This window comes from Vigna unguiculata, chromosome 9 (genome assembly GCF_004118075.2).
Source record: "Vigna unguiculata cultivar IT97K-499-35 chromosome 9, ASM411807v1, whole genome shotgun sequence".
Classification (NCBI taxonomy): Eukaryota; Viridiplantae; Streptophyta; class Magnoliopsida; order Fabales; family Fabaceae; genus Vigna; species Vigna unguiculata.
In genome coordinates this window covers 1930505-1957668 of record NC_040287.1, presented here as the reverse complement: position 1 = coordinate 1957668, position 27164 = coordinate 1930505, and the positions used below count along the sequence as shown (strand labels likewise).

Here is a 27164-nt window from a genome sequence, read left to right as displayed (position 1 = left end):
ATCATTTAATTATTTTCACTTTAAACTAAATTAATTATTCCGCACGTTTAATGACACAAAAATAATAAAATTACTATAAAAAAGAAAACCTCTAACAATTTTTTGAGTCTTAAATAGGAAAGGATAATAACATAATTTATGTAACACATACGTTATATAGAGAGAGTGAAAGGAACTAATTAAAAACATAAACTATATATATGTATGAAAAAGCTGGACAATATTATTACAATCCTGAATTCACTTGTCTTATATTTTATTTATTATTTATTAAAAACATACATATTTTATGTGAACTATTTTACGATTTTTAAAAAAAATGGAAAAAAAATGTTCTACTTGTTTTAATGTGAATTTTAAAAGTTTTTACAAAATATTTAGAAAGAATTTTCACCAAATTTTATTTGTAATTTACATATCCATAATATCTTTCATATTTTTTTATATCTTTTTTAAGCTGGGAGTAAATGTAAAAAGGTCATCAAAATATATAATAAGTTAAGTTAGAGTTTAAAGTTTAAATCCTTACAAAAACTAATATTATAAATTGTTAGAAGTGAGTTTTAAGACTAACTCAATCTTACAAAATCGAGTTATAAGATGAGGATTGCACTCACTTATATATATTGTGAATCAATCTTATCTTTAGTCGATGTGGAACTTCCAACACACTTTTTTACACCAAAATATATTCATCTCATATGTGGATATGAAATTAGTGGGTGATCATTATCACGAGTCTTCAACAATTATATATGCATAATTTGAGCATAGAAAAGATGAGTGCATTGTAAACTTGTTTCTTACTTAAGAATAAACATAAATAGGTTAGGAATTGCTGGTGGCTGGGCCATTCAGCATATGGATCCCTGCCCATACACTATTATGTCAAACTTGAAGGTTGAGTTGTATCTTTATTGCTATATAGTACATGTTTGCTACATGTTGGAAGCAACGGGTCTTTAAAGGGAGAACATCAATTTGTGAGAAATAATATCTTAATACAATAGATTTTCCTTTTAGTTCAATTTTTTTTATTTAATATAAAAATTATACTCATACTTAGGTACTTAAGACGAAAACCATATCTAATAGCTCTTATTTATTTTTTTAATATAAGTATTTTTTTTAGTTTCTAAATTTTAATGTAAAATTCAATTCATTTTTATTCAATATAATTTGGTCTCAAATTTTAAAAAATAATAAATATAATCCTTTTGATCTAATTACATTATTTAACGTGTCAAATGCGTTTTTCAGCTGACAATAAAGTAAGAATGTATCAAATGTCGTAAACAACTCAAATCATGAAAAACATTTGACAAAAGTTTAACGTAATTAAATTAAAATGAGTATATTCATTTATTTTTAAACTCTAAGAACCAAAATATATTAATATTTTGAATAAGAATGAATTTCAATTTTATGTTAAAGTTAAAGTTTAGAGACTAAACACATGTTTAAACATTTAATATATATTGTGACAGACCTCTTTCTGATTATTTTGGCTAACATTTCCCATTCAAAATTATGAAATTCTATAAAAAAAAAAAAAAAAAAAAGTATCAGTTTTTTCGATGTATTGAATGTAAAGCTTGTTGGATAATACTGAAACACTTTCTTTAATACTGTTACATTTTGGTTAAATGCTTGTATGGTATATCTTGCAGTAGTGATGATTTTTTTCTGTGAATCATCACAGCAGAAAATGACGATGCAATGTCATGTTCTGCATCTGAAATTCATATTGTATTTATTATCATATTTACAAGGAAAAAAGGGTAGGGTCGAGATGGAGGGAAGTTATGAGTTGGATTATGATGAACATTTGACATCCTCATAAATACAGAAAAGAAAAGAAAGAAACACTACGTTATATGGATTGAATAAAAGGGAACAGAAAATGCAGAAGAGGCTTTTTCCGCCCCTTCATATTTATGTAACAATATGCATATATCTACAAGTTGATGAAAGTTGGAGCAAACTGTTTTACCCTAAGTACTTCCAACTGAGTCAGGTAGAGACATTGAAAAAGAAGTGTCATGTGCATATTCCAGATCCTCAAAACCCCATAACTCCACTTCTTCTTCCTTCTCTTCTGCCATTTCCCACTTCTCTTTATCTATTTCCCACTTCTCCATTACCTCCACCACCTGTCACCACACACACAAAAATAATCAAAAATAATTGGATCATCTAAAGGAGAATTGAGATCCCATATCGACTAATAACAAAACTCAGTTTTATAGAATTGAGTTAGGCTTAATTTTCTTGCTTAATTGATAGTGTATTATATTTATCTCAGTGTTCAGATTCTTTAATAATTTTTTGAGTGTTGTCCTCTACCGGTCAAGATTAGTGATAATCAGTATATTATGCAGGTACAATAGAGAAAAAATACATAAAAACTAGCAGAGAATCTGAATTCTTTATCCTATTATACCATTTGATATGGGATAGCAATTGCATTAATTTGAGTAGTAAGTAACAAAATTATTTTCTGGAAATTAATACAAGAGAGTAAGTTGCTATATATCAGTTATTTATTCAAAGTTTTAATTGAAGCATGAGACTTAGATAAATTTCGTTGTAGTTATAGAAAAAAAAGGCAGGGGGACCAGTCACAGACACAGACTATTCTACCTAAAAAGCATTATATAATACATAATAGTTATATAGTTTTTTTATAAACATTAAATAGTGTTACTTATACAATGCCGTGGTGGTTACACCGGTGGCAGTTATTATCCTAGTCTGATGAACAAAACAAAGGTATTGATTAGTTTCAATAAAAAAAATAACAAGTAAAAATAATGGTGATTATCTGTTAGATAACAGGTCAGTCTCATACATAAGAATGACTAATGAAAGAAATCAATATTAAAATGTTATCAGCCACAGGCACCAGTAATTGTCACATTAGTAACGTTAAATTTGAGAATCAGTACTAAATCTTTCCTTTGACTTGAACACTCTGAGCCAAAAGGACAAAGGTAATCCGAGTCTAACCAAATAAATGAAAAGTTTAACAAGAAATCACTGATATTGTAAATGAGATTATTTTATTCTTGAAAATTAATTAAATATGTTTGTAGTCTTTTATAAATAAGACAATATCCATTTTTAGTCTCTTTTTCATGTAGCATTTATAAAACAAGACAGATGACATCCTTATTTTCATAAAAATGGAATCAAAAGAGCATAAGGATTGGATTCAGAATGGAAATAGTGTATTCATTTTTAAGTTGAAACCAGCATTCAACTTGAATCCTCTAATATATTTTTTCTAGCCACATTCAACTTCATAGAAAGTTGTAAAATCCTGAATACAAACACATCTTCTGATAAATTCCCATTAAAATTTGTTTGGCTTCATAAACATAAGATTTAAAGAAAGTGAAAGTGATACGAAAGTTGAGGAACAAATGTGTTTGAGGTACCTCACTCATGGTAGGTCTGCAAGTTGCAGATGCCCGAATGCACAGGGATGCAGCAAAGGCTACTCTATTAAACTGTGTCACATCATAAGCCCCTCCAAGCCTTGGATCTACCACTTTTTCTATCTCCCCTTTGTTTAGTATTGGTTTAGCCTACATATCAAGTCATAGTAGAAAAAATGTTTAAACAATGTAACACTAAACAAGAACACAATTAGTCTAGCCTAAACCTAGACCAGCCAAACAAAATGTCTGGTTTTTCATGAAACACGACAATTAGAATTAAGTGCTTAAATAACAAGAGTTTCAACATCAATACCCAGCTGTGCACGCTTTGGTGAGACCCATCCACTGGTTTCCTTCCAGAGAGGATTTCAAGCAAGAACACACCAAAGGCAAATACATCTGTCTTCTCATCCACAACTCCATGCATGTAGTACTCTGGTGCCAAATGCCTAAAAAAGATAGTAACAAATTCACATTTATACTATGTTTATATGATGAAAAATTATGAATCACGTAAGGTAATAGAAAAGAGAGTACCCAAATGTGCCTTCTATTGGGGCTATTGAATGGTGAGTCCACTGAGATGGAAGCCACCTTGCTAGTCCAAAATCAGATATCTGCCAGAATGCAATCAAAAAAGGAAGAGTAAAGCTATCAAAATCACTTTTTGAGACACAGATTGAACTGATGAACACAAGTAGAGTACAAATTGAAAACCTTTGGTTCAAAATCTGCTGTTAACAAAACGTTTGAGGCCTTGATGTCCCTATGAATTATCCTCCTCTTGCAACCTTTGTGCAAGTAGTGAAGACCACGTGCTGTCCCAAGAGCTATCTTATACCTTGTTTTCCATTCTAAAGGAGGCAAGTTCTCATCTACAGGAACATCCATCCACACACTAATTATTAAGATCCTTTCTTTTTTTCTTTTCTTCAACACAACATCATTTGACAAATTTTGCAGACCAAAACACAGTTAAAGAAAGAAAAAAACTTTTTTTTTTTCATTTTCTGTTTCTTTCGTTTTTGTTCGATGCTATTAATGTACCGTGAATAACAGAAGCAACGGAACCAACGGTGGATAGCTCAAAAACGAGGTAAAGTCCATTGTCAATGCAACACCCGAGAAGAGGCAACACGTTGGCATGGCGCACGTGACCTATTGTGCCGATCTCTATCAGAAACTCCTTCTCCTTTCTCTCATCAGTTGAAGTTCTGGTGAGCCTCTTCACAGCAACTTCCTCACCACCACGCAACGTTCCCTTATAAACCTCTGCATACCCTCCTCTCCCAACCAAATTCTCTGCAAAACAAGAAACAAAAAAAAAGTCAAAACAAAGAAGCTTAGTATATCAAGCAAAAATGGTAGACTGAGATCAAGGCTTTGAACAAAGGTCTTCATTTGAGCCAACTTCAAGGCTTTTAGAGTTTCTAAGATTGCAACATGTCTTCACTTTCGGAGTTTCTTGACCCCAACATGTGTTACAATTTTGCATTATATCGGTGATGAAAATGTAACCGTTGCTTAACTCTGCAACTGCAAGTTGAAAGTACCTGAGCAGAAAGCATTGGTGGCATCAAACAACTCTTTAAAGGAGAAGCATTTCCAAGAGGGTCTTGGAGGGTGCTCTTCACATGAAGGAGCCACCAACCCAGCATCGTTTTCTTCCCCAAACCCACGTTTTCCAAACGAGAAAAGCCTCTTGAAGCTGTTCCCCCGAATATACTTCATTGCAATAGTCACCAAACAGGGGACTCTGTTTTTCACGCAGAGCAGAAACAGAGAGCACAAGTTTTTGTTCTTGTGACGTGAATGAAAGAGAACAACGCGGTTTTTTGAGAGTGAAGAGAGAATAAGTGCAGTGCATGTGTATTTTGAAGTTCGTTAGCTACTACTAAATGCGCTGTCTCGTATAAACAGGGAATGACAGCCTCTTTTTTTCTTGTTCATGACGTATATGGCAACAGAAGCTAACAGATCTGACACTTCAGAACATGACAAAAAATATTGCTACAACCAACAAAAACAACTGCTACGACTAGGTATTCTTCAAAAAACAAAAACCATAAAAATATGTTCTTAGTTTTAATATTTTAGACAATCTTTGTCAAGATTCCTATTTAATCGTATCGATAAATTTGATTTTCAGATCTTAAAATTGTGTTTATGTAGTTTCTATCCGACTATTTATTAAATTAAAATACTCAAAAGTAATACTAAATTTATCAATATAAAATATATACCCTTTGATCATGTTTCACTGAAATTATAGAGAAATCTACTAATTCTTAATGTACTTGACTCCTCATTTTCAACTTATTTTAATTGTAATATTTAATGAGAAAACATTTTATATGTATTAATGTGTCTATTAGCATCAAGACATTAGTTATTAAGAAATAAAATTAATCAAATAATAATAATTTGTTTACCCTGAAAATATTAGACTCGCCAATTTCTTTTATGATTTTTCTTTTATTCCTTAAATTGAAAAAAAAAAAGAACACTACCTTTATTTAAAAAAAGAATATCTCTCAAAGTTAAATAATATAATTATCCCTCTATTGTTTTTTCTTAAATATCATTTTATGATTGGAGGAACAACGATTTATAAAGAAAGACAATGAGACAGTCAGTTTATTTGATTGCAATAATATCATCTTTTTTATTCAATAGTATTGGCACATTTAAAAAAAATTATAATTCATTATTTATTTAAGCATAAAGTATTAAATATCTTGAAATTTTTATTATATGAAATTAGATATGAAAAATACACTCATCTCCGTAAGTATTGTCCAATCTCCACATTGACTGGGTATGAGTATGAGTATGAAAAATCCTCAACTTTTTCAATTGGATATAGGAATGAGGATGTACATATCCCGTCATATCTCCGTCCTCATTTAAATTATTAAAATATTAACAATTAATTAAGTAACCATATATATATACTTTCTATTTTTTATTTCTTCTAATTATTTGGTTTGTCATAAAACTCATTCGCATCACCAATATATTTTTAATCTTATCATAACCTTTATGTAATTATGTTAAAATGATGTATGTCAATTAAAAAAAATTTATGTCTCACATTTGAATATTTCTATTACATTTTAATATTTTTATTTATTGTATATTTTTCTTTCATATGATAATGTTTAATACTAACAATTCAAGTGTTTAATAGCATAAACATTTCATTTACTAGGTAATATAAAAAAATTACTTATTATTATTAATTTTATTTTCATTCAAATAACTCTATAATTTTACTAAAACAATTTTTGTTATTTCTCATATATGTTGATATTTGAAAAGTTTTCTTATATCTCTAAGGTATTTTTCATCTTATCATACCCTTAATTATACATTTGTTTTCCTTGGTGCGATTTTTTTTTCAATAGTCTCTCTAATTGTTTATAAGACACACATTTGTTAATTTGTTAATATTTTTATTTTTTGTTTATTTTCATCATGTAGAATACTATTTTGATATATTTTATCTATTTTTTTTAATTTTCTAACTCATTATCAATCATACTGTATTTTTTTTCACTATAATTGTATAAATAATTTTTATTTACTATAATATAAAAATGTAATGTAATTGTCATAAATGTTTTTTTATCACCATTTAACATACATTGTATTTCAAAAGATACAAGATCTATGTTAAAATTTTATTATTATGTTTATTATTTGTTCTTTGCGTCATTTTGATCAAGTGATGTATTATAACTTTTTATTAGTGTATAAAAAAAATATTCCTTAGAATTTAAAAAATTGAAGTAAACAAACATTTAAAATATATTTTTATTTGAATTTTTTTTCTTTTATATATTTTTTTTAATATTTTTAAACTTTATCAACTAGGTTTCATTAATGTTTGCAAATTTAATAAATATTTTGGTTCTCATAAAATTTTATTTAGTATTATAATATAAAATAAAAACAATTATAATTTATTTCAAAGTATTTGGAATCAAAGAAATAACTATCTCCTAATAATAAATATTTGATAATATTATGTTTCATTTACCGTAATTTTTATTATTTTATAAAAATTAATTAAAATTAATATTGAAGTAGTAAGAAAATGGATATGAATACAAGATTATACTGATTACCTGATGAAAATAAAAATGAAACAAAAATTTAATACCTAATAGATTTAATTACGAAGATATAGATAAACTTTCTTTACAATAATAAGTACGAGATAGTTATATCTGTCTCCCTCTCCACCCTCTCCCATTATCATACCTGTGTGAAATACCTATTTTTTGATCATGACAAAAACATATGTTTTATGTAACCTAGCCATGTTAACAATTTGCGCATATTTCTAAACAAAATATTCATGTTATGTCCGTTTAACTGGGTCATGGCACTTTTTCCAGACCTAAAGATTCCATTAGGGAATAATGATGAGCCTACTTTCAGGTTTGCTTCTATTTAAGGAGAAAGTTCCATTTATTGCTTAATTATTAAAAGTTAATCTGACATTGAGAACTCAAATTGTTGTTTTCTAATTTATGATTACGTACTTATATATGGCTAAGCATGATGATTTAAGAATATAAATAAATTTCTCCAACTTAAGACGATTTGAATTAGGTAAAATTTCTGATTGTAGAACCATGTTGCGACAAATATAGTAACAAAGTTGTGATTTATATGCCAATTGTAATCCGAGTCCCCACAAAAAGTGAGAGATTCTTATTCCATTAATCAGTTCATCAATTAGTGACGTAATTTGCTCACCTTTAATACCAAGTTCTTTATTTGCTTTTCTTTTTCTTTTTCTCTTTTTTTCGTATTAACTCAAATTTCAAAATGTCAATTCATATTCATAGTTTTTCAGAATGAAAATGAAGTATGATTTGGAGGGAAACTTCATTTACGTATCAAATTCTGAGCTAGCTAGTATCTTTATTCGTAGGTACGTAGTAACATATAAAAAAAATTAGGTTATAGTTGGAATGAAATTCCCAATGGATTAGGTTATGGTTGGAATGAAATTCCTATTACGATATTGTTTATTTTATTTCACAATTAAAATTAATGTATAACTAAAATTATTTTGAGTAGATATGGTAACTCTCTAAGTATGACTAGTTGAAATGAGTACTTAAACTTTTAATTCAAAAGATGTAACCATTGATAATTATTTTTATATATAGGTCTACAATTATATTTATATATGACCCAAAAAAGAAAGTCGTATGTACTTATCATGAAAATAGTTTTCTTTGCAAACTTTGAATATATATATATATGTGTGTGTGAGAGAGAGATTAACTTCGATTTTTATAAAACAGTGTGGCTTATTTAATTAGTACTTTCTTTTATGAATGGTTAGGTCTTTGTTCATCCAACTTTCAAAGAGACAATCAATGATTTTCTTGTTGATGTACCATTTCACGTTCTTTTCAGTAGATTTTTCTTTTAATTAAGATATATTTCACAAATTTTCCATATAAAAAAAATGTAAGAAGTAAATATAAAAGAGAAAGAAAAATACATGAATAAATTAAATTGTAAAAGATTTCTCAGATATTTTAAAAGTTTTTAGAATTATTATTGAAATTAATTTTATTCTTTTCTTATTTATTTTTAGTAGAAGTTTTTGTTGATGAAGATAAGTCATAAAAGTAGTTTGTTTTGTCCACAATAAATAGGTCACAGTGCTTTGATTCATAATTATTTGGTTAGGTTTTGTCATATGTGCTTAAAGTTTCAACTGAATCTGGACTGAAGCACATGGAACAGTTTCATGCTGAATCTACAGAAAACCCAAATTATTCTACACCTGTAAACTTTCGAAAAAAGCCATTGTAATATTTATAATTTAAAAAGTCAATGCATTTATTTATATCTTTAAAAAAAGGACACGTATTACTTGTATTAAATATTTTTGTTTTATTTTCTTGACTATTGTCTAAAAACATCTTCTATTTTAGTCCTCAAAATTTTCTATTTATATATACGAGTTTGTAAAAGAGAAGTATATATGATATTAATATTTGTAGTGTCTATGATCTATGTATAATTTATTCATTGCAAGCATGCACATAGAAAGGTGTGATCATAGTTTATCTCATCTATATAATCTCTATATTTAATATGATATATTGTTGTTCAATTATTATAAAAGTAGAATTAATTAATAGTTGGAACTTTGGAGTTCTCACAGATGAATTTGTTTATGTATAAAAGATGAAGGAATAATGAATGATTAGTTTGAATGATGATTTGGTGGTTCTGGTGAAGAGTGTATTGTATACACATGTTTTGTAGATAATAATTTTTTATAAAACCACGAAACCAAAATCTCTTGTCTGAATGCAGTAATAAGTATTGCATATAGAGACAAGTGGAGACACCAAAAGGCATGAACATGCTTAAAGGCTAAAAGTTCTCACATAATCATTAATCTTAATAATACATTAATTAAACTCTTCCACCTCTTTGTCTTAGGACCTTTGGAGTAAATCATTCACTTGCATAATTATAGCCTCCTCTCTATTTTCTAATTTTAGGGCAAAGAAGCCAAGTTGTTTCGATTGTTCAGTTCAAATAATAACTTTTATTAACCATTTTTCGATCATTGATTTCTTCGAGAGACTTCATTTGATCCACCAATTTTAACAATCTATTAAATTATTGATTCAAAATTTCTTTTTTTTTTCTTCTTTTTCTTCATTCCCAAAATATAAGATATTAAACCTTAATTATTCTCACCTTTGAATCTTCTTCAAAGTTTTGTTGATGAGTTTCACACACTTCTTTTTGGTTTTTGTCCTCGTGGTCATTAAAAACACGAATTATCCTAAATAACTTATGATTTTTTTTTCTTCAATTTTTCATGTTTTACAACTATAGTAGCTTAATATTCATACCTTATTTGTACGTCTAAGACATCTAAAGAGTTTAACACAATCTTCATTTTTAGCATCTAAATATCATAATTTTCTCTTTCAAATAATGAATTTAAACACTTTTTATAAATTATGTTGCTAGTTGTTTAAGTGTTATTTTTTATAATCATTCTTCACTTCATTTTGCAGCAAGAATTTGCAACTTTGATACCACCTTCTTGTAGAATTCCACAAATATAATGTTGGTACCTACCCAAGAAACTAAGTCTTACGTACAAATTGTATAAAAAAATTAGAATAAGATAGAGATAATTTGAGATCGAATAGCTCTTTATCTTGATTTTCTTTTACTTTCTAAAATACATTTTTCACTTTTATATATACAGTGAAAAATATATTGTTATAACAATTTAAATATTAAAAGTCACACAAAGAACACATTAGGGAACACTTCTACTCAAATGCTCCTCTTTTTTTCTTTTTTTTTTTTTTATTTACGAAAGCTCAATGGTATTCACCATTTCTAGAAAAGTTATCACATTCTCATAGTTTCATTTTCCATCTTAGTGTTTGATAGACATGGTAACTAATAGATTAAAACATTTGAAATAAAATTATAGAAAATGATTTGCATATAAAATTATGAATTCAATGTGTAGTCACGAGCTGAAGCACAATACTAATTTTAAATACAGCAAGACTTTTTATGGCGCGTGTATGGCCACCCGTGAGACATATTAGACCATATAGTCTTGGAAATTGGGAAAGAAAGTAACTTTCATAAAAATTGAAACTGTTCTACACAACATGTTATTTTAGTTTTCTTAATTTCTCTTCTTCTTTTTTTTCTGTAACCTTCACAATTCACTTTTTTTTTTTCTAACATAACAATGAATCAAACTGTGATTTGTTTAATGTCTCTCTAAAGATGCATATGTATCTGCAAGACACATAGTGGCTCAATGGTTCATTTGAGGATATGGTTAATTACAAAGAGAATGACAATATAATATGTTTCCTCTTTAATGGAAAACAAGAATTTTTTTTTTTTAATGTGTAAGGTTGTTCGATTTTATAATTTCAAAAGAAGTTGTTATTGCCAAATGAATTCCAATGCATCGAAGGAAGAAGGAAAAAAATTGTTGCTTTCAATGTAAAATGTTTTTTACTTTCTTAATTTTAGTTCGAACGTGCAATCATACACTTTGTACTAGTTTTTAATCTTTCCAAGAAATACAAGAGCTACCAAAGAACAGCAAGCACCCAGTTAAAGATGTTGGTAGTTGCTGTCTCAGCGCATGAATATATTGAACTACTCTTAAAACCTGAGTCTTTCTTATAAAAACAAGGGTTAAATATATTTTTGTCTCTCAATTTTCAGTAAATTTTAAAATTAGTTTATTTTAAAATTTTGGACCAATTTAGTTCTTCATCTTTCGAAATATGTGAATTTAGTCATTTTAATTAAATTTTGTTAGGTTTATTTGATGTTTCGTACACAAATTTCAGGTTTGTATTTGAGTTATTTATACTGTTTGATACATTTTTGCATTAATATTAAGTCAAATATTATTATGAAACAGGTTTGAAATGTCAAATAAACTTAACAAAATTTGATTAAAAAGACTAAATCCACGTATTTCGAAATATGAAAGACTAAATTGGTTCAATGTTTCGAAATTGACTAATTCCAAATTAACTTAAATTTAAGAGACAAAAACATATTTAACCCTAAAAACAATTACCTAATTACAAGATTATTTCTTCAAATAACTAAGATCTTGTTCTGATAAACTTCTTAAATAAAACTTATGAGATGAGACAATAAATTGAGTTTTTTCCCTCAATTAAAACCAGTTTATACATTTTAACTTTCTATTTATCAGATTAAAGGAACAATGATTAAAAGATTTCAGTGTTGCATTCATAGCAAGGTACTCAACTTCACCTAAGATGCAATATCGAGAGAGACTATTCATAAATTTTGAAACGAAAGTGTTGTTGATGATATGAAGATGAGCTCATATTCCATTAAGAGTGACCACAACCGTACGCGGTGTAGGATAATCTCGATGCTCGCAAAGCCATATACCCTTAAACATAATCAAAATATCATCTTCTATTAATAATTTAAAGCCAAATTAATCCATATCCTACTGTTCTTCTACAAATTAAAATGGCATATAGCCTGTTTATTATGAAGTTCCTTTGGTTACTAAATTACAGTTCTGGGTCTATTTTTTTTATTTGTTAGGGTATTCATTATAAAGAGGTTATATATATGTAAAAGTTCATTTATGTAAAGGATTGACATTATTTTTACTTCCAAAGTCTAAAGTACATAGCATTAATTAATTGTTGAAATATTTAGTATTTAGTCAAATTAAAAGAGAGTCGGTAGCTGTAAGATAAAATATAATTAGTCATTATAGTGACCAATTCAAATATTAATTTTTAGATTAAAAATTATTGATAACTAAAATAGTTTTTAAATTTGTCTCTAAACTCTAGTCACTATAGTTAATTGGTTTCTAAATTAATTTTGGTATTCATTACAGTGACCAATATAAAAATTATTTTAATTACCAATAACTTTTAATTTATAAATTAATATCTAAATTGGTCACTATAGTAATTATTTTTTTTTGTCACTAAAATTGATCACTAATAAAATATTTTCTTGTAGTAGAAAAAAAAAGCGGAAAGAATAAAAATGAATAGAGAAGGTAATTTTGTTACCTGCCATGTCCCCATATTAAGCTTTCCATTTGTAATCGGTATCCTGAAGCCACAATATATATCAGTGAACTGCAACTGCTGATATATTTTTGTAGCATAATGAATCAATTTGAAAAATATATAAAATATATCGTACGTGAGTGAACAACCAAACATGGACGATTTTATGTGTGCCGGCATGTCATCTGGTCCTGCAAAAGTGTATATGTGCAAATTGTTGAATTTAGCATTATATACTTCAGGTACTGTGTCAACAATCAAAAAATAACTACCAATACATTATCATCTTACTTTACAAAACTATATAGATATTAAATAATATCATAATATTCTAATATTTTTAACTACATCCTATATCGCCCGGATACGAAAATGGGTATGAATACGATACGGATACGAACACGAAGATATGATTAAATTGAAAAAATATAGGACACGGGACACGATGTGTATATACATGTTAAGTTTGAAATTGTCAACTAATACATTATTAACTAACACAAAAATGAATCTAATATATCTATCTAATATCCAATATGCGAAAAGTAGTGATAGTATTAGGTTTGTTCCTTATTTTAGTTGTCAAAATCATGTCAAAGATAAAAAAATATCTTACAAATTGAACATAATGTGTCCTACAAGTATCGTACAAATATCGGTATCCGATACATGTCGGTATCCGATACATGACGGTATCCGATATATATATCGAAGACGGGACACGCCATTTTGAAAAATGTCGGAGCATCTAATAAAAATATTTTATAAACCTTTCGGATTTTAAGATAATTTTTAGTCTTGCTAAGGTCATCCTAACAATTATCATAGAGTTAGATTATCCCTTAGTAAGTGGGAAAAAAAGAAAAAAAAAACTAACCCTCTAGAGTGTGCTTCCATGGCGCAGATGGGCCCTGCAAAGTATATACATTTGAAAATTCATTTCAAGGCCTTTTTGTAGATTAAAATAATTTTCTATAAATATTAATGTAAGAACTAACTAAGCAGAAAACTAACCTCTGGAACTATCTGATTGAGGAATGTTTCTGTGTCATCACGAACATCATAGTCATAATTTTCGTTGATTGTGAGAGAAGCACTTGTGTGATGCACTATATGCGTAGTTTTGAGTTCATTTTATCAAACCCAAATAGATTCAACATCATGAAAATTCAAAGAGCATTTGTTTTTGCACCCATATATTTTCCATTTGCACCCTTGTAAATATGAAATTTCTCACTTTTTTCTTAAAAAATCATTTTTATTTTTATACAACTCATAGACAAGAGTGAGACGACAGAAGGGAGTGGCAGCTCTATCGGGTGCAAAAAGAAATAATAGGGGTGCAGAAAGAAATGGCCGAATATTAAAGGACCCAATAAAGGAAATTACTTACAGAAGAGATGGGCTAGGCCACACTTGAATCCAGATAATTCTTGCCCAACTTCTTTCACAATCTGAACCAATGGCTATTATTGGTTTAATAAAATCATCTATTTGAAAGCATTTATATGTTATAAACAAGAAACTATTCACAAAATAAATTGAATTACAAGGAAAAAAATGTAATATTTCCTTTTAACTAATGATTTTATTTTTTTCACTACTAGTCTCTTAATTTTAGAAAATCTGTTTTATTCAAGCTTTAATTATGAACTTTTAAATGGGTATATGGGGTGTATGATTCAAATTAATAAGAGTAAAAAAAGTAAAGTATGTAAAATTAAATAAAAGATTACAGGATTTCTAAATTTGATTATTATGTAATCAAAATAAAATGGGTGGACAAAAAACTGTGTATGAGAAAAAAGAAGGGGAGATTAAAATTGTAGATTAGTATTAGTAAAATGAGAAGACTTACAAAACCATTAAAAGAATAAGTTGAATTTGCAATCACCTCTCTACAACATTACAAATCATGATAATAGATTGAAAAATATTATGTATATGATCATCAAGATTTATGATACCATTAACTGATTCATCTAAAGAGTTAACAAGGAGGCTTATAAGATAAATCTTTGATCTTAAGCTAAGAACTCCTCTTGAATGCTCTATAACTTGAAAACTTCACATGATACTAAGAAACAAAAACATATACATGGGATCTACAAAGAAGTTCAAGAATTGACACACCTTAGAAGTTACTAGATGACACCCACGTTTAAGGGGAGGCAATGTTATTGTCTTTTGAGACCACTTCGGAGCAGCTATGGAAGCAGGGTCGTTTATGGTTGCTGGGTTTGTGTGCAGTGACTTCAGGCGAACACGAACGTTAGCTGCTAAACAGATTGAAGAGACTTGCATCATTGATTCTAGTTGAAATGGAAAAAATAAGTGCTTCCACGGAATGAGTGAGTGAACTAAAATGAATGGGTTATGCCTCAAATTACTCTCATTATTGAGCCATGAAATCAGCATTTTACTGGTGGTGGAATCTGTGATATAAGAGACACTGGTTGCGATTGTGTGCTGCCAAATAATGGTGCACTTTTGACCACAAATTTATGTTTAGATTTGCTGTCAGAAACCAACGGTTATGGTTGGTTGGTTGCTTGGTTGGTATTAGACTGAAATGGTTCTTAAAGTTTTTGTTTGTTTATAAATATAAATCTTGATCAGAATATTTTTAGAAACTATTCTATTGTTTGAAAATGTTTTAAAGAGTTATTCTCACTCAAATAATTTAGATGTTTTGTTATAATAACATTTAATTTTATCATTGTTATTATTATCCTTAATTTTACATTTAATTTAGTCTAATATTAAAATCTTAATCCATGGCATCAAAATTGGAATTATTTTAATTATTTAGATATTCTAAAAGTATTGTAATTTCAATTAATCTTAATAATATCAACATAGATAGTAAATTAGTCTTTCTTTTTCACCTTTTTTTAATATACTACCTCCACAAATAATAGGAAAGAAAATTATTTATTTATATCCATTGTCTAAAGTCCTTTTCCTTTTATTACTACGACCAAGAAGGGTGCCATCTAGGTTTAGATAGTAGTGAACTTAGTGCCATTACAAATTGTTTGACTATTTTATTGTTTGATTATTTTAAAAATTATGACTACAATCTTTGAAATATTCATATCAAATAATGATGATAATGAACTATTGAAAAGAATAAAAATAAAGTTTAATATTTAAAATGTGAGTGTAGATGAACTGAAAAGAGAGTGTGGGCTAGAGAAAGTCCCGGTTACTCGCCATGGCAGCGACAATTCCTTTCTCTCTGCTAAGGTTAGCTTTCTCTTTCGTTTTCATCTTCTCCCACTTCCATCTAATCTCTTTGGTTTCTCTTCGAATTCATTGCAGGAACTGCTCGCCATTGAAACTGGCAACACCTGTCGCTCGCAAAGCCTCCAACTTTAATCTCCTTCTCCCTCTTCAACCACGCAGGTCTCTGTTTCTCTCATCCCTTCTCTGATCCTTATTGAACTTTCTAATTTATTAAAAGTGTGGGTCTTAAAAAGCTCTTGTGTTGGAATAAAAATTGCTTGGAGTATGATGTGGCATAGCGAGATGCACAAAAGGAGAATCAATACATCGAGGGATGAGTTTTGCAATGTTGATAAATTATGTAGGATGGAATAAAATATTTGATGTGTTGGACTAGTTATTTGTGTTGGACTCTTCTCTTTTACCTAATTCTTAACAGTTGTTTTGAAGGATTTATGTGTGTTATGATGGGCATTGTTACAAATGTTTGGGATTCATCTGTTATTAGTTAGAGTTAAAATCTAGTGTTTCTGTTGATTTGAAATATACATGTTTGATTTCATCTTATTCGAAATTTTGATTTACCCTTATTTGGATTAGGTAGAGACTGTAGTCTAGCTATGGACTTACTATGCGATCTATAGATTTTTTTGACATCTTGCTAATGTTTTTTGACATCTTGCTTACAGGTTGGGCTTCAGTACTCATGCCACGAACAATGAAGAGGCTGCAGCAAAAGCAGCTGCTGTTAACTTTGATAGTGAAGCTCCTACAATGTAACGGCCTTTTCACCTGTAGCATGATTTTTTTATTATGGTTTTCTCCTTATTCATGGATGTCTAGTTATATTGTCATGGTTATTGATTAAACTAAAATACAACGGAATGCAAATTTCACTGCATGATATCAATTTTCCGAAAAGATTCCACCAATATTGAATTTTATCCCTTGTCTCACTCTAAGAATGATGTTAAAGATGATGACATTGGTTCTACATTCAAGGAGTTCACTGAGTTGTAAAGATTTTAAGTCTCAATAATACTGGTTTCCCTTTCAAATGATAATTGTGATGGTCAATATGAATATTTGGGACTGGTAAATATAATCAGTGTAGTATGACCCCTTTTGGGCTTCATACTATATGCAAGATCTGTACTTCTTGATATTTGTGGATTCACTGGCACACACACATGCACACAGATGTGTGCAAGCTTATAATTGCTTAATCTTTTTGTTGCGTTTCTTGTCTTTGTTAATTTTGTGATCTCCATTTTCTTTCCAGATTCGATAAGATCATAAATAAGGAAATCCCTTCGAGTATTGTATACGAGGATGAAAAGGTTCTAGCATTTCGAGATATTAATCCGCAGGCTCCAGTTCATGTTCTAGTCATTCCAAAACGTAGAGATGGATTAACACAACTTGGAAAGGTCAATAATCGTACTTTTTCTACATGTCCACTGGCAAAGTTGTACCTGATTCTTCTTTTTAGTGATTCTTCTGCTTCCCCCCTATTCTGGCTACTAACATCAATAAAAATTACAACGATTTATTATGTATATAACTTCATGTATAATATTTAGGTGAATAGCTTTTTGGAAAAAGTCTAATTTCTCATGAAGGTTAGTTTACTGAAATTGTATGTCTATTAAGATGTTTTTGTGGAGACCTGCAAGTGGAAGATAAGAAGGATTATTGAAATAGCAGAATATATAACTTGTAAGTGAGGTCCCTAAGGTAGCAAGTCTTGATGAATTGAAATTCAGTAATTTTACATGCTTGTCTAAGAGGAAAACTGATATGAATTTAAACAGAACAAAAATACAGATTTCAGGTCCTCTGAATATGTTGGTTTTGAATTTGTGAAGCATCTTATCCATAATAACCAGAGTACATTTATTTCGTTTGTCTCATGGTAGTCTAATTTTGAATATACAACATTAAATTGTTTTCTTTAAAGCCACTCCAACACTGTAGGATATTCTCTGATCTCTCTCGTTGCAGCAAGGAAAAGATGAGCTGTTTTTACGTGATATATAAAATCTTCTTTTGCAGGCTGATAGTAGACATGGGGAAATATTGGGTCAACTTCTCTATGCTGCAAAAATAGTAGCTGAGAAAGAAGGTATAGTTGATGGATTTCGTGTTGTCATCAACAATGGTCCAAGTGCATGTAAGTTTGTTTCTGGTCAACAATTTGCCTGATTATTTTCAGCTGCTTATAGTGGTGCCACAACCTACTAACTTCCTCTTCTCACTCTTTTATTTGATTAGGTCAATCTGTGTATCATCTGCACTTGCATGTATTAGGTGGGAGACAGATGAATTGGCCACCAGGTTGAATTCTTGTAAATTATAACATGAAAATTTCGGATGAATCTCATGGATATTTCTCCTCCAAGAGTTGTACTTTTGTGACCTACGTATAAATAATATAGGAACAAGTAATTCTTCAGTTTTTGGTCAGCGGAAGCTTATCTGTAATCAAATAGAAATGGTGAAATGGTCGTTAGTTTTTACTAGGAAAACCTAACCTTTTTATATCTCGAATAATACTATTAGGTAGAATATTTGGCCATCTTGCCTCTGAATGGATTTTATTACATAACTTCCATCAACTTTTCATGGTTTTCAACTGTGATTGATTAATTCTGTGGTAAGCAAAGTAGACTGTTTTGTTGCAATAGTAGAAAAACGCTTCTCGCATATTTTAGCCCATGAATTAACCTCATTTTGATGTAGGAAACTGTCACCATTTTAAGTTAAAAATATTCTTGGTGCTATAATGTCACATTTTTTATTTGGAACTTCTAAAAAAATGGGTTTTAATCTCTATGTTTGTAATTTTTCTTTTTTGTTCCTATTATTCGTTGTTGCCAAATACTGATTAACATGAAGTTATTACTATGAAGTGTAAAAATCGTTTTAGAATTATGGTTAAACATGGTTTTGGCTTGGGAAATTTGGGAGATGATCCGTCACAAAGTAGTGAGTACAATTTGTTATCAACATGAAGGCATTTCCAATTTGTTATTCATTTTTAAGGTTCCAGAATAGCAACTGAAGCTTTTTTTTCTTTGCCACCTCTGAAAGACCTGAACTTTATGTTTGATGGATTAACTTGCTCTGTTAGGGAGATTAATTTTAAGGTTTACCCCATTTTCATAGCTGCCTTTGCTGACTGAAAATCATTTCTTCAATCATTAACGTTAAATTCTGACTGAAAATCAAGTATACAATCCTTAATGTTCTCACCAAAATCTAACGCGCTCAATGACTTTTTCATATTTTCGTTGTTGACTCTGCTTCTATATTCAGATCAGAACTTCCCGTTTGGCGTTACCTTTTCGTTGGACCCGAGTCACAGATTTTCTATTCAAAGGACAAAATTTGTATTACTCGTCGATTAGAATAAGAAATAACATATCTGTCTAAATGATATTTAACTCAAAATTTTTAAATAAACTTTCCTATTTACACATTCAAAATAAAAAAAGATGGAAAAAAAATTCCATTAAATATTTGCAACAAAAATTGATATTTATTCACAAGTAAATACTTTGTACTAATAATACTATAATAATAAGAAGTACCAATAAAAAACCTTCCTTTCATATCTAACCATTTTACTTTTAACCTTTTCTTACACTCACTTCTCTTCTTTTTTAACTTAACTCCCTCTTTCTCTTTGATTTTATAAAAAAGTGTAGAGTGGTACATTGCTTCTCTTTCTCCTTGAAAATTATAAAGATCAAACTCGATTTTTAATTGTGTTATCATGTTGAGAAACTTTACATATTTTCATTTATAACCAGTTCTTCCTACAAGTATATTTTTTCACCCAGAAAACTATAACCAGTGCCTAGACAGGACTTTTTGCCACATGGAACCGCGTCCTACTTTACAATCTGCTTAAGCAGTTTCCTCTTTCCTTGTCACAACAATACTGTTTCAATTCAAGTCGTTGTTTATCATCATTCGTTTACTTTTACGTTTCCACATAAAAAAGTGGCCAAGCATTATCACTTCTGTTTTCTCACTAAAAGCTTCGGGATCCTTATAACCATGATTACAAAGGATTTTTTTTTCAACATGAAATTTAGCTTACTTCCAAGCATTGCCTCAAATCAAGGTACTATATTTTCATTTTCCATTTATAAATTATAAACTTAGTGTCCTTACAACGGTATTTGGCAATATTTCCCGTAACCTATTGGATCATGAAATAGGGGCCATCTGCAGTTCACAATTTGGCAAGTTTGTTTGGTCCCTGGCCTTATATTTTGCTTTGTGATACTTGGTCATGTAAGTATGAAACATGATTTTCATACTTTTTAGTACATTAACCAATTATGAAGAAAACAGAACTATTTTGGGAGAAACTTAGCAGCCAAGTAGTATCTCAAACATTCCCAAACTTTACTAATTGTGTTCATGAGCATATTCCAATGCTCACTCTGCTTTGGTCTTGGAATCTGTTTAACTCGTGCTGATGGTGAAAGTTGTTGTTTTCTTTCCCTTGAAACGTTGCAAAGAATGTCGATCCTTGAGTATTTAGAAGTCAAAGACTAATTTTTTGCCTAGACCAGTCAACCCCTTTTCTGCTTTTGTATCCACTCAGATTTTAGCCCATATTTTTTTTTTGCTGGAGCAACCCCCACATAATTGATTAATGCATCTTTCTTTGTACTAAGAGTTGTGCTTGGTAGAAATTAAAGTCGGGAAAACACAATGTCACTGATATTATTTCATATTTGTGTTAGCTCTGTAGCTTAGCTTACCTGCACATTGAAGAAGATCATGACAATGGAAATCTCAGGTAAAAAGTTCGATCGAGCACCAAGCATTCGACAGCTGTTTCCACCCAAAAATCTTGCGGAAAGCAATGGACTTGACACATGCTCCGTTCAGTCCATCAACCATCAATGTAACACGCCAGAAACCATAGCCCATGAGTGCTATGGTTCAAAACCACTTCTGTTAAAAGATGCGGCTCCTAGCCCCAGAAATTCCACATCTTCTGTTCCTTCCAATGCCCTTGAACATACTGTAACTGTACATCAACAAGTTGATCGCCCAAGTACTTCTGTAATTTCATCTCTTCAAGTTGATCATCAAGATCACGTTTGTTCTTCGGAATCCCCCTCAAGTTCATCTCCTGTCTTTCGTAAGTTCCACATGCTGGCTGCACATTATTTAAAGTTTTGTACTCCTTGATCCATTATTAAGCATCTTGGGTACTCATTGTTTCTAGTATAAATTTATAAGAATAGTGTAGCACTCTGCCTGCTGTGGTAAGGAATTGGTGGTTAAAATGTGTTGATATTCCATGTTTTCATGACAGGAGATAGAATGCCAATGAATCTTCGCATGTATTTGCCCTTATATAGAGCTGCTTTGAAAGGAGACTGGGAGAAGGCCAACGAGTTCCTAAATTTGCATCCAGGTGCGGAGAATGCCAGGATTTCAAAAGGGTCGGAAACAGCTCTTCATATTTCAGCTGGTGCTCGACACACCAAATTTGTGGAGGAACTGGTCAAAAGAATGAGAATTGCAGACTTGGAAATTCAAAATAAAGATAAGAACACTGCACTTTGTTTTGCTGCTGCATCTGGGGTTACCAAGATAGCAAAACTAATGGTGGAAAGGAATATAAACTTACCTGGAATACGAGGTAGTGAAGGTGTAACACCAGTTTACATAGCCACATTACTGGGCCAAAGGGACATGGTTTGGTATCTCTATTCAGTGACCGATCATGAGATTCTAAAAACAGAAGACTATTTCAGTCTACTGATTGCTGCTATATCTACGGATTTATATGGTAACTTTCGAAAACTGGTTATGTTATGACTACTTTTAAGAGACTTAGAAGTGGTAATTAATCATTCATGAACTTGGTTTCTCAGATTTTGCTTTACATATACTGGAGTGTCGACCACAATTAGCGACTTGTCATGGCTTGAATGGGGAGACAGCTTTACATGTGTTGGCAAAAAAGGCTTCATCATTTAGTAGCGGCATTCAACTAGGCATCTGGGAAAGATGCATGTATCCATGTGGGTATCACACCATGAAATTGTGAAATTGTTGCTTTGAATGTCATCTTTATAAAGTCTTTATGTAGAAAGATTGTTTGGTCTGTCTTTTGCAAGTCGTATTTATAATTCAAACACTACACATCGAGACGAACTGCCAATACCATTAAAGAAAATGAGTCCGATAAGATGTTCCGTTTTCAAAGGAATGACACAGTGAAATTTCTTGTTGAAGGGATCCAAGTCAAACTAACAACTGAGTACAAATGCCAGTCAAACAACTCGCAATCCCAGGCGTCTTCAACCTTTCGAGGTATGTTATATTTTGTCTGCAGCCAAATATATGGGGTATCATTCACAAAGAAACGAGCTTTCACATTCAGAGGAAGCTTTTGTAGGAAGTTTTTCTTTTTTTTTTTATCACATTCATGATACATCACTAGAAAGATGATTGTTAAATTAAGATATAGCTTAAACTATGTAAACATAAAACACATAACATGAAAAGAGAAGAGTAATGAAGAGAAACAAAACAACTTCTTTATTTTCTGTGTAAAATCATAGTAAGTTCATGCCTGAGCATTACCACTGACACAAACAAACAAACTGAAGTAAACATAATTACATAAACTAAAGTAAACATAATTACATCAGTAGAGCTCTGCGATACCGCTTGAGAATGAGCCAAATCCACATAAGGATTGATACCACCTTCAACCTAAAAACTTAAGACAATAGATTTTTGAGTTTTCTTTCTTAAAGGGACACTCTAATTTTCTACCCACTTTGTCACAATCTTTCACGAACAGAGTGGCTCATTTTAACTTTTGAAATTATTTTGCAAACAAATGAGAGTCAAGTTTGCTATACTGAGTCCTTGGAGCTTGTTTCAGCTCATTAAGACTTTGTGAAGACCACAATTTTTTTTTCATGACTTGCAACAATAAAACCAACCAACAGGTGTCTTAACATAAATTTCTTCTTCCAAAACACCATATAAAAAAGATGAATTAACAAGTATAAGATTTTCTATCCATATTGTGATGATAAAGAAACAATTGATCTAATTGTTTCATGCCTAGCAGTAGGTGCAAATGTATCACCATAATCAACTCCATCCATTTGAGAATATCCCTTCAGAACAAGTCTCGTTTTATGTTTGTGAATAGAATCTATAGGATGTAAGTTTGTTCTATAAACCCATTCTACACAAATCAAATCATTCTTCCTCACAAAGAACCTCTGCTCTTGAAGTTGCAATTTACTAACCATATCAGAAATATTACTTTCTTGAGATTCCATGACTCTTCAATAGAAACAACTTTGGCTTCAAACATTTTGGGTAGGTTAATCAACATTTTTTTTGCAACCTTATTCCTCCTACAGTCTTATTGCCCCTACAACCTCACCATATAGCCTCATTTGACTCACCAAATGGGACAACTTTGAAGTGTACTCCTTGATAGACTCATTCTCCTCCATTTTCAGTATTTCAAACTCTCTTTTAAGATTCAAAAGCCCAACCATTCTGTATTTCATACTCGAATTGTATCTAAGGTCAAATACAGGAGAAATGACAGTCCATCATCACACCTATACATGCTGTGAACAAAAAGTTTTGTACCCTCTACATTTAAGAGTACAAATATGTACAAAATCAGAGTAAATATATGCCAAAATATTACCACTGACACAAACAAACTAACTGAAATAAGCAAACATGATTAAATAGTAGAAAAAAAAGACTTTTACAGCCTATTAATTTAACAATGATCTGATAATCATTCTCAAACCTCTTTCAGTAATGACATTAAAAGCAGCAAAAATGAATCTTGCAGGGAATGGATTAATATTGGTCAATATATAGACATCAACAAGATATTTCCATGGTCACCAACAGACATGAATATTCATCATAAATGAGATATTGCTTCTCTATTATGTCTATAAATCAGGACATTTGTCATGTGATTCATTGCTAATATATGTATTATTGGATTGAAGTTGCAGACCTATTGGTGACTGGACTCTGTCGTGCTGTAAAATATCTTGGTATGCTGCCAACTTGATTGTCTTACTTTAGTTTAGTTTGACTTGAGCTAATTTTGCTATACCTATAGTGCCAGGATTTGAAACAGTTCAGAAGAAAAAGATATTGAACTCACAGGCTTTAAAGTTAGTGCAACATCTTTGGGAACTAATAGAGTCATCAGACGAAATATATGGAGACTTGATTAAAAGCCCTTTGTCACGGCCCCTATTTATTGCTGCTGAATTTGGAATACCTGAGATTGTAATTGAGCTTCTTCACTCATATCCCGATCTACTTTGGAAAGTTGACAGCCAAAATAGAAGTCTTTTTCACATTGCAATCGTGTATCGTCAGGAAAAAATATTTAACCTGATTTATGAAATAGGGGCACATAAGGATCTGATAACTTCTTACAGAGACAATAACAATCACAACATACTGCATTTGGCTGGAAAATTGGCACCTTCAGATAAGCTTCATGTTGTATCTGGTGCAGCACTGCAGATGCAAAGGGAATTATTGTGGTTCAAGGTCATTGTTCAATCCTCATTCTGGAGTCAGATTTCTCAGTTTAGTTGCTCATTGAGTATTTAAGGTTATTTTGAAACACTTAATTTCTTGAATTTACAGGAGGTGGAAAAGATCATACAGCCTCTATTGAAGGAGACGAAGGATTCTGAAGGTAGGACGCCTCAAATGCTATTTACCGAAGAACACAAGGGGTTGGCCAAAGAAGGGGAAAAATGGCTGAAGAACACTGCTTCATCATGCATGATGGTTTCAACTCTTATTACCACTGTGATGTTTGCAGCAATCTTTACGGTACCAGGTGGGAACAACAACAATAATGGATATCCTATTTTTATGCACACTACATCCTTCAAAGTTTTTGCTCTCTCAGATGCTATTGGATTATTCTCCTCAGTAGTATCTATATTGATGTTTTTGTCAATACTCACCTCAAGGTATGCACAGGAGGATTTCCTTGTGTCACTGCCTAAAAGGTTGAGTGTTGGCATTGCGACCCTTTTCTTCTCCATCATCACAATGCTCATAGCTTTTGGTGCAACATTTTTCATTGTACTTGGCCATCAATTGGCATGGATTTTCATTCCAACAACCCTTGTTGCATGTATCCCAGCAATATTGTTCGCCTTTTTACAGTTTCCTCTTCTTGTTGATACAATCTCTTGTACTTACGGAGCTGGTGTATTTGCTCGTTGAGACAATTTGGTAAATACTATTCATCCTAGGTGATTAGCTACAGTTTTAGTTTTCATTTTGGTTTTGAAGTCTTAGTTTATGCCTGCTAATTAACTCTGCCTCTGCTTTATTTCTGCTGGTGTTCCTGAAATACTCTATTTTATATTTTCTTCATTTTTCCCTTTAGAAATGGCTGCACGATATTTATGCAAAATTTATTGCTTAAGAGCGTGGTAGGTAGGAAGAACAAACCATCCAATTTCTCAAGTTTACTCAAAAAATAGATGTGCATTACAAGTCAATGTAGAAAACCAAATCACTGAGAAAGCACTACAAGCTTTGTGGCTTTCGAAAAATCTGGCAGCTACTCTAACTTTTTAGAGAAAAGAGAGGTCAATATATCTGATATGTAAAATAATGAAACAAAAAGAAGATACCTAGTTAGATTAGTATTCCTTGAAATTGTAACATTGAATACATATTCTTCATTGACTCGTTTAAACTAGTTTTAGTTTTATTGCTTTTGTTTTAAATTTTGACCAATTGATTTTCTGATTTATACGAATTACCTTTCATTCACTGAATTTCTGTTCTACCAACAAATTAAATTTTGTTTTCATAGAATATATATATAAAATTTGTTGGATTATATATATTTTTCCTATATATATATATATATATATATATATATATATATATATATATATATATATATATATGATTATACAAATATACAGTATTTCACACTACTTTTGCTCAAAACTTTAAAGTAACATTGTTATGAGTTTTTATTCGTATGTTTAATTTTATTTATTCTATCTTCTTGACTCACTATTTCCAACATAACTAACACAAGTTAATTATTCATTCAACTAGTGGTTGTGCTCATATCAAATTCATTCAATTTATATTGTCATGCATTGTTATTAAAATTAAAAAATGTTATACTATTAATATTGCTTTTAAAACAGAATTATGGTAATGTCAATTACATCATAAACTTTGGTGGTATCTACTTTAAAAATACTTTTTATATGATATTATACTAGTAATAATATATAATTCGGTGTAATAATTTTAGAACAGCAAATAGAATGATTAAATAATAATAAAAAATAATGACTTCTCCTTTCTAAAAACAACTTATAATAGTAACCATTTGAATAAAAAGATATTTCTATATAAAAAAAACAATAAAAAGTGTAACACAAGTTAAAATAGTACTATTATTTAAAAAAAAAATATATTATGAACGATGCCATTCCATAATTTGTATGTATATACTGGTGATTCCTCTAACTGAACAAAGTTTTTGCTCTACAACGTCTAATGTTTAGATCACCGTTATTGCTCTGAAAACAGCCTTTAACCTACTAGTAACAAACAACATCTTTATTCTATCACACTTTGAACATTCAAAGTACATTATTATAAGCTAAACCAAAATTTCCCAACAATATCTGGTTAAGCTTATATACAAGTATGTGAATGTGATTAAGGAAAACAAGTTTCAACACGGAGAACGGAGAATGAAAACAAAACTTATAAATAACAGTGAGAATTTCAGAAAACAGATTTTATAAAGCAAGTTAGTTTA

The 27164-nt window shown here is 30.3% G+C and overlaps 4 protein-coding genes across 8 annotated transcripts; 2 read left to right on the top strand and 2 right to left on the bottom strand.

Moving 5' to 3' along the window:
- Window positions 1-1744: 1744 nt before the first annotated feature.
- LOC114163053 (probable receptor-like serine/threonine-protein kinase At5g57670) lies at window positions 1745-5358 on the bottom strand. The gene is made up of 7 exons (XM_028047106.1): window positions 4997-5358; window positions 4491-4745; window positions 4161-4318; window positions 3981-4060; window positions 3757-3892; window positions 3441-3590; window positions 1745-2153 (listed from the first exon to the last, which is right to left on the bottom strand). The coding sequence occupies exons 1-7, from the start codon at window positions 5172-5174 to the stop codon at window positions 1995-1997; spliced, it is 1116 nt and encodes a 371-aa protein (XP_027902907.1). The 5' UTR covers window positions 5175-5358; the 3' UTR covers window positions 1745-1994.
- A 6786-nt stretch (window positions 5359-12144) lies between these two features.
- On the bottom strand, window positions 12145-15495 carry LOC114164420 (UPF0047 protein C4A8.02c-like). Of its 2 annotated transcripts, none has more exons than XM_028049090.1 (7): window positions 15200-15495; window positions 14460-14532; window positions 14081-14175; window positions 13944-13977; window positions 13203-13257; window positions 13067-13109; window positions 12145-12420 (listed from the first exon to the last, which is right to left on the bottom strand). In XM_028049090.1, the coding sequence occupies exons 1-7, from the start codon at window positions 15482-15484 to the stop codon at window positions 12349-12351; spliced, it is 657 nt and encodes a 218-aa protein (XP_027904891.1). In that variant the 5' UTR covers window positions 15485-15495; the 3' UTR covers window positions 12145-12348. The 2 variants fall into 2 exon arrangements, with proteins under 2 accessions (XP_027904891.1, XP_027904892.1); XM_028049091.1 differs by having other exon boundaries at window positions 14460-14520; window positions 15200-15491.
- A 702-nt stretch (window positions 15496-16197) lies between these two features.
- On the top strand, window positions 16198-18872 carry LOC114162766 (14 kDa zinc-binding protein-like). Its single transcript, XM_028046739.1, has 6 exons — window positions 16198-16315; window positions 16391-16474; window positions 16984-17070; window positions 17577-17724; window positions 18350-18467; window positions 18569-18872. Exons 1-6 carry the CDS (start codon window positions 16284-16286, stop codon window positions 18634-18636), a joined length of 537 nt encoding a protein of 178 aa, XP_027902540.1. The 5' UTR covers window positions 16198-16283; the 3' UTR covers window positions 18637-18872.
- Window positions 18873-20233: 1361 nt separating this feature from the next.
- Window positions 20234-25677, top strand: LOC114162676 (ankyrin repeat-containing protein At5g02620-like). 4 transcript variants are annotated; one of them, XM_028046630.1, is made up of 8 exons: window positions 20234-20426; window positions 21058-21461; window positions 21639-22118; window positions 22204-22353; window positions 22568-22645; window positions 24337-24384; window positions 24453-24895; window positions 24995-25677. In XM_028046630.1, the coding sequence occupies exons 2-8, from the start codon at window positions 21095-21097 to the stop codon at window positions 25586-25588; spliced, it is 2160 nt and encodes a 719-aa protein (XP_027902431.1). In that variant the 5' UTR covers window positions 20234-20426; window positions 21058-21094; the 3' UTR covers window positions 25589-25677. The 4 variants fall into 4 exon arrangements, with proteins under 4 accessions (XP_027902431.1, XP_027902434.1, XP_027902433.1 ...); XM_028046633.1 differs by having other exon boundaries at window positions 20235-20426; window positions 24343-24384; XM_028046632.1 differs by lacking the exon at window positions 20234-20426 and adding an exon at window positions 20497-20599 and having other exon boundaries at window positions 21066-21461.
- Window positions 25678-27164: the final 1487 nt, after the last annotated feature.

Coding starts and splice junctions, on each gene's coding strand:
- LOC114163053 (XM_028047106.1), bottom strand. CDS start 5,174: ATGAAGTATATTCGGGGGAACAGCTTCAAGAGGCTTTTCTCGTTTGGA. Junction 4,746..4,996: donor CACCAATGCTTTCTGCTCAG/GTACTTTCAACT, acceptor CTTGTTTTGCAG/AGAATTTGGTTGGGAGAGGA. Junction 3,893..3,980: donor CCAATAGAAGGCACATTTGG/GTACTCTCTTTT, acceptor TATCTTTTTTAG/GCATTTGGCACCAGAGTACT.
- LOC114164420 (XM_028049090.1), bottom strand. CDS start 15,484: ATGCTGATTTCATGGCTCAATAATGAGAGTAATTTGAGGCATAACCCA. Junction 13,978..14,080: donor TCAATCAGATAGTTCCAGAG/GTTAGTTTTCTG, acceptor TATACTTTGCAG/GGCCCATCTGCGCCATGGAA. Junction 13,110..13,202: donor ATGTTTGGTTGTTCACTCAC/GTACGATATATT, acceptor TTGTGGCTTCAG/GATACCGATTACAAATGGAA.
- LOC114162676 (XM_028046630.1), top strand. CDS start 21,095: ATGACAATGGAAATCTCAGGTAAAAAGTTCGATCGAGCACCAAGCATT. Junction 22,354..22,567: donor GGAAAGATGCATGTATCCAT/GTGGGTATCACA, acceptor TTCTTGTTGAAG/GGATCCAAGTCAAACTAACA. Junction 24,385..24,452: donor TCGTGCTGTAAAATATCTTG/GTATGCTGCCAA, acceptor CTATACCTATAG/TGCCAGGATTTGAAACAGTT.
- LOC114162766 (XM_028046739.1), top strand. CDS start 16,284: ATGGCAGCGACAATTCCTTTCTCTCTGCTAAG. Junction 16,475..16,983: donor CTCCCTCTTCAACCACGCAG/GTCTCTGTTTCT, acceptor TCTTGCTTACAG/GTTGGGCTTCAGTACTCATG. Junction 17,071..17,576: donor GATAGTGAAGCTCCTACAAT/GTAACGGCCTTT, acceptor TTTTCTTTCCAG/ATTCGATAAGATCATAAATA.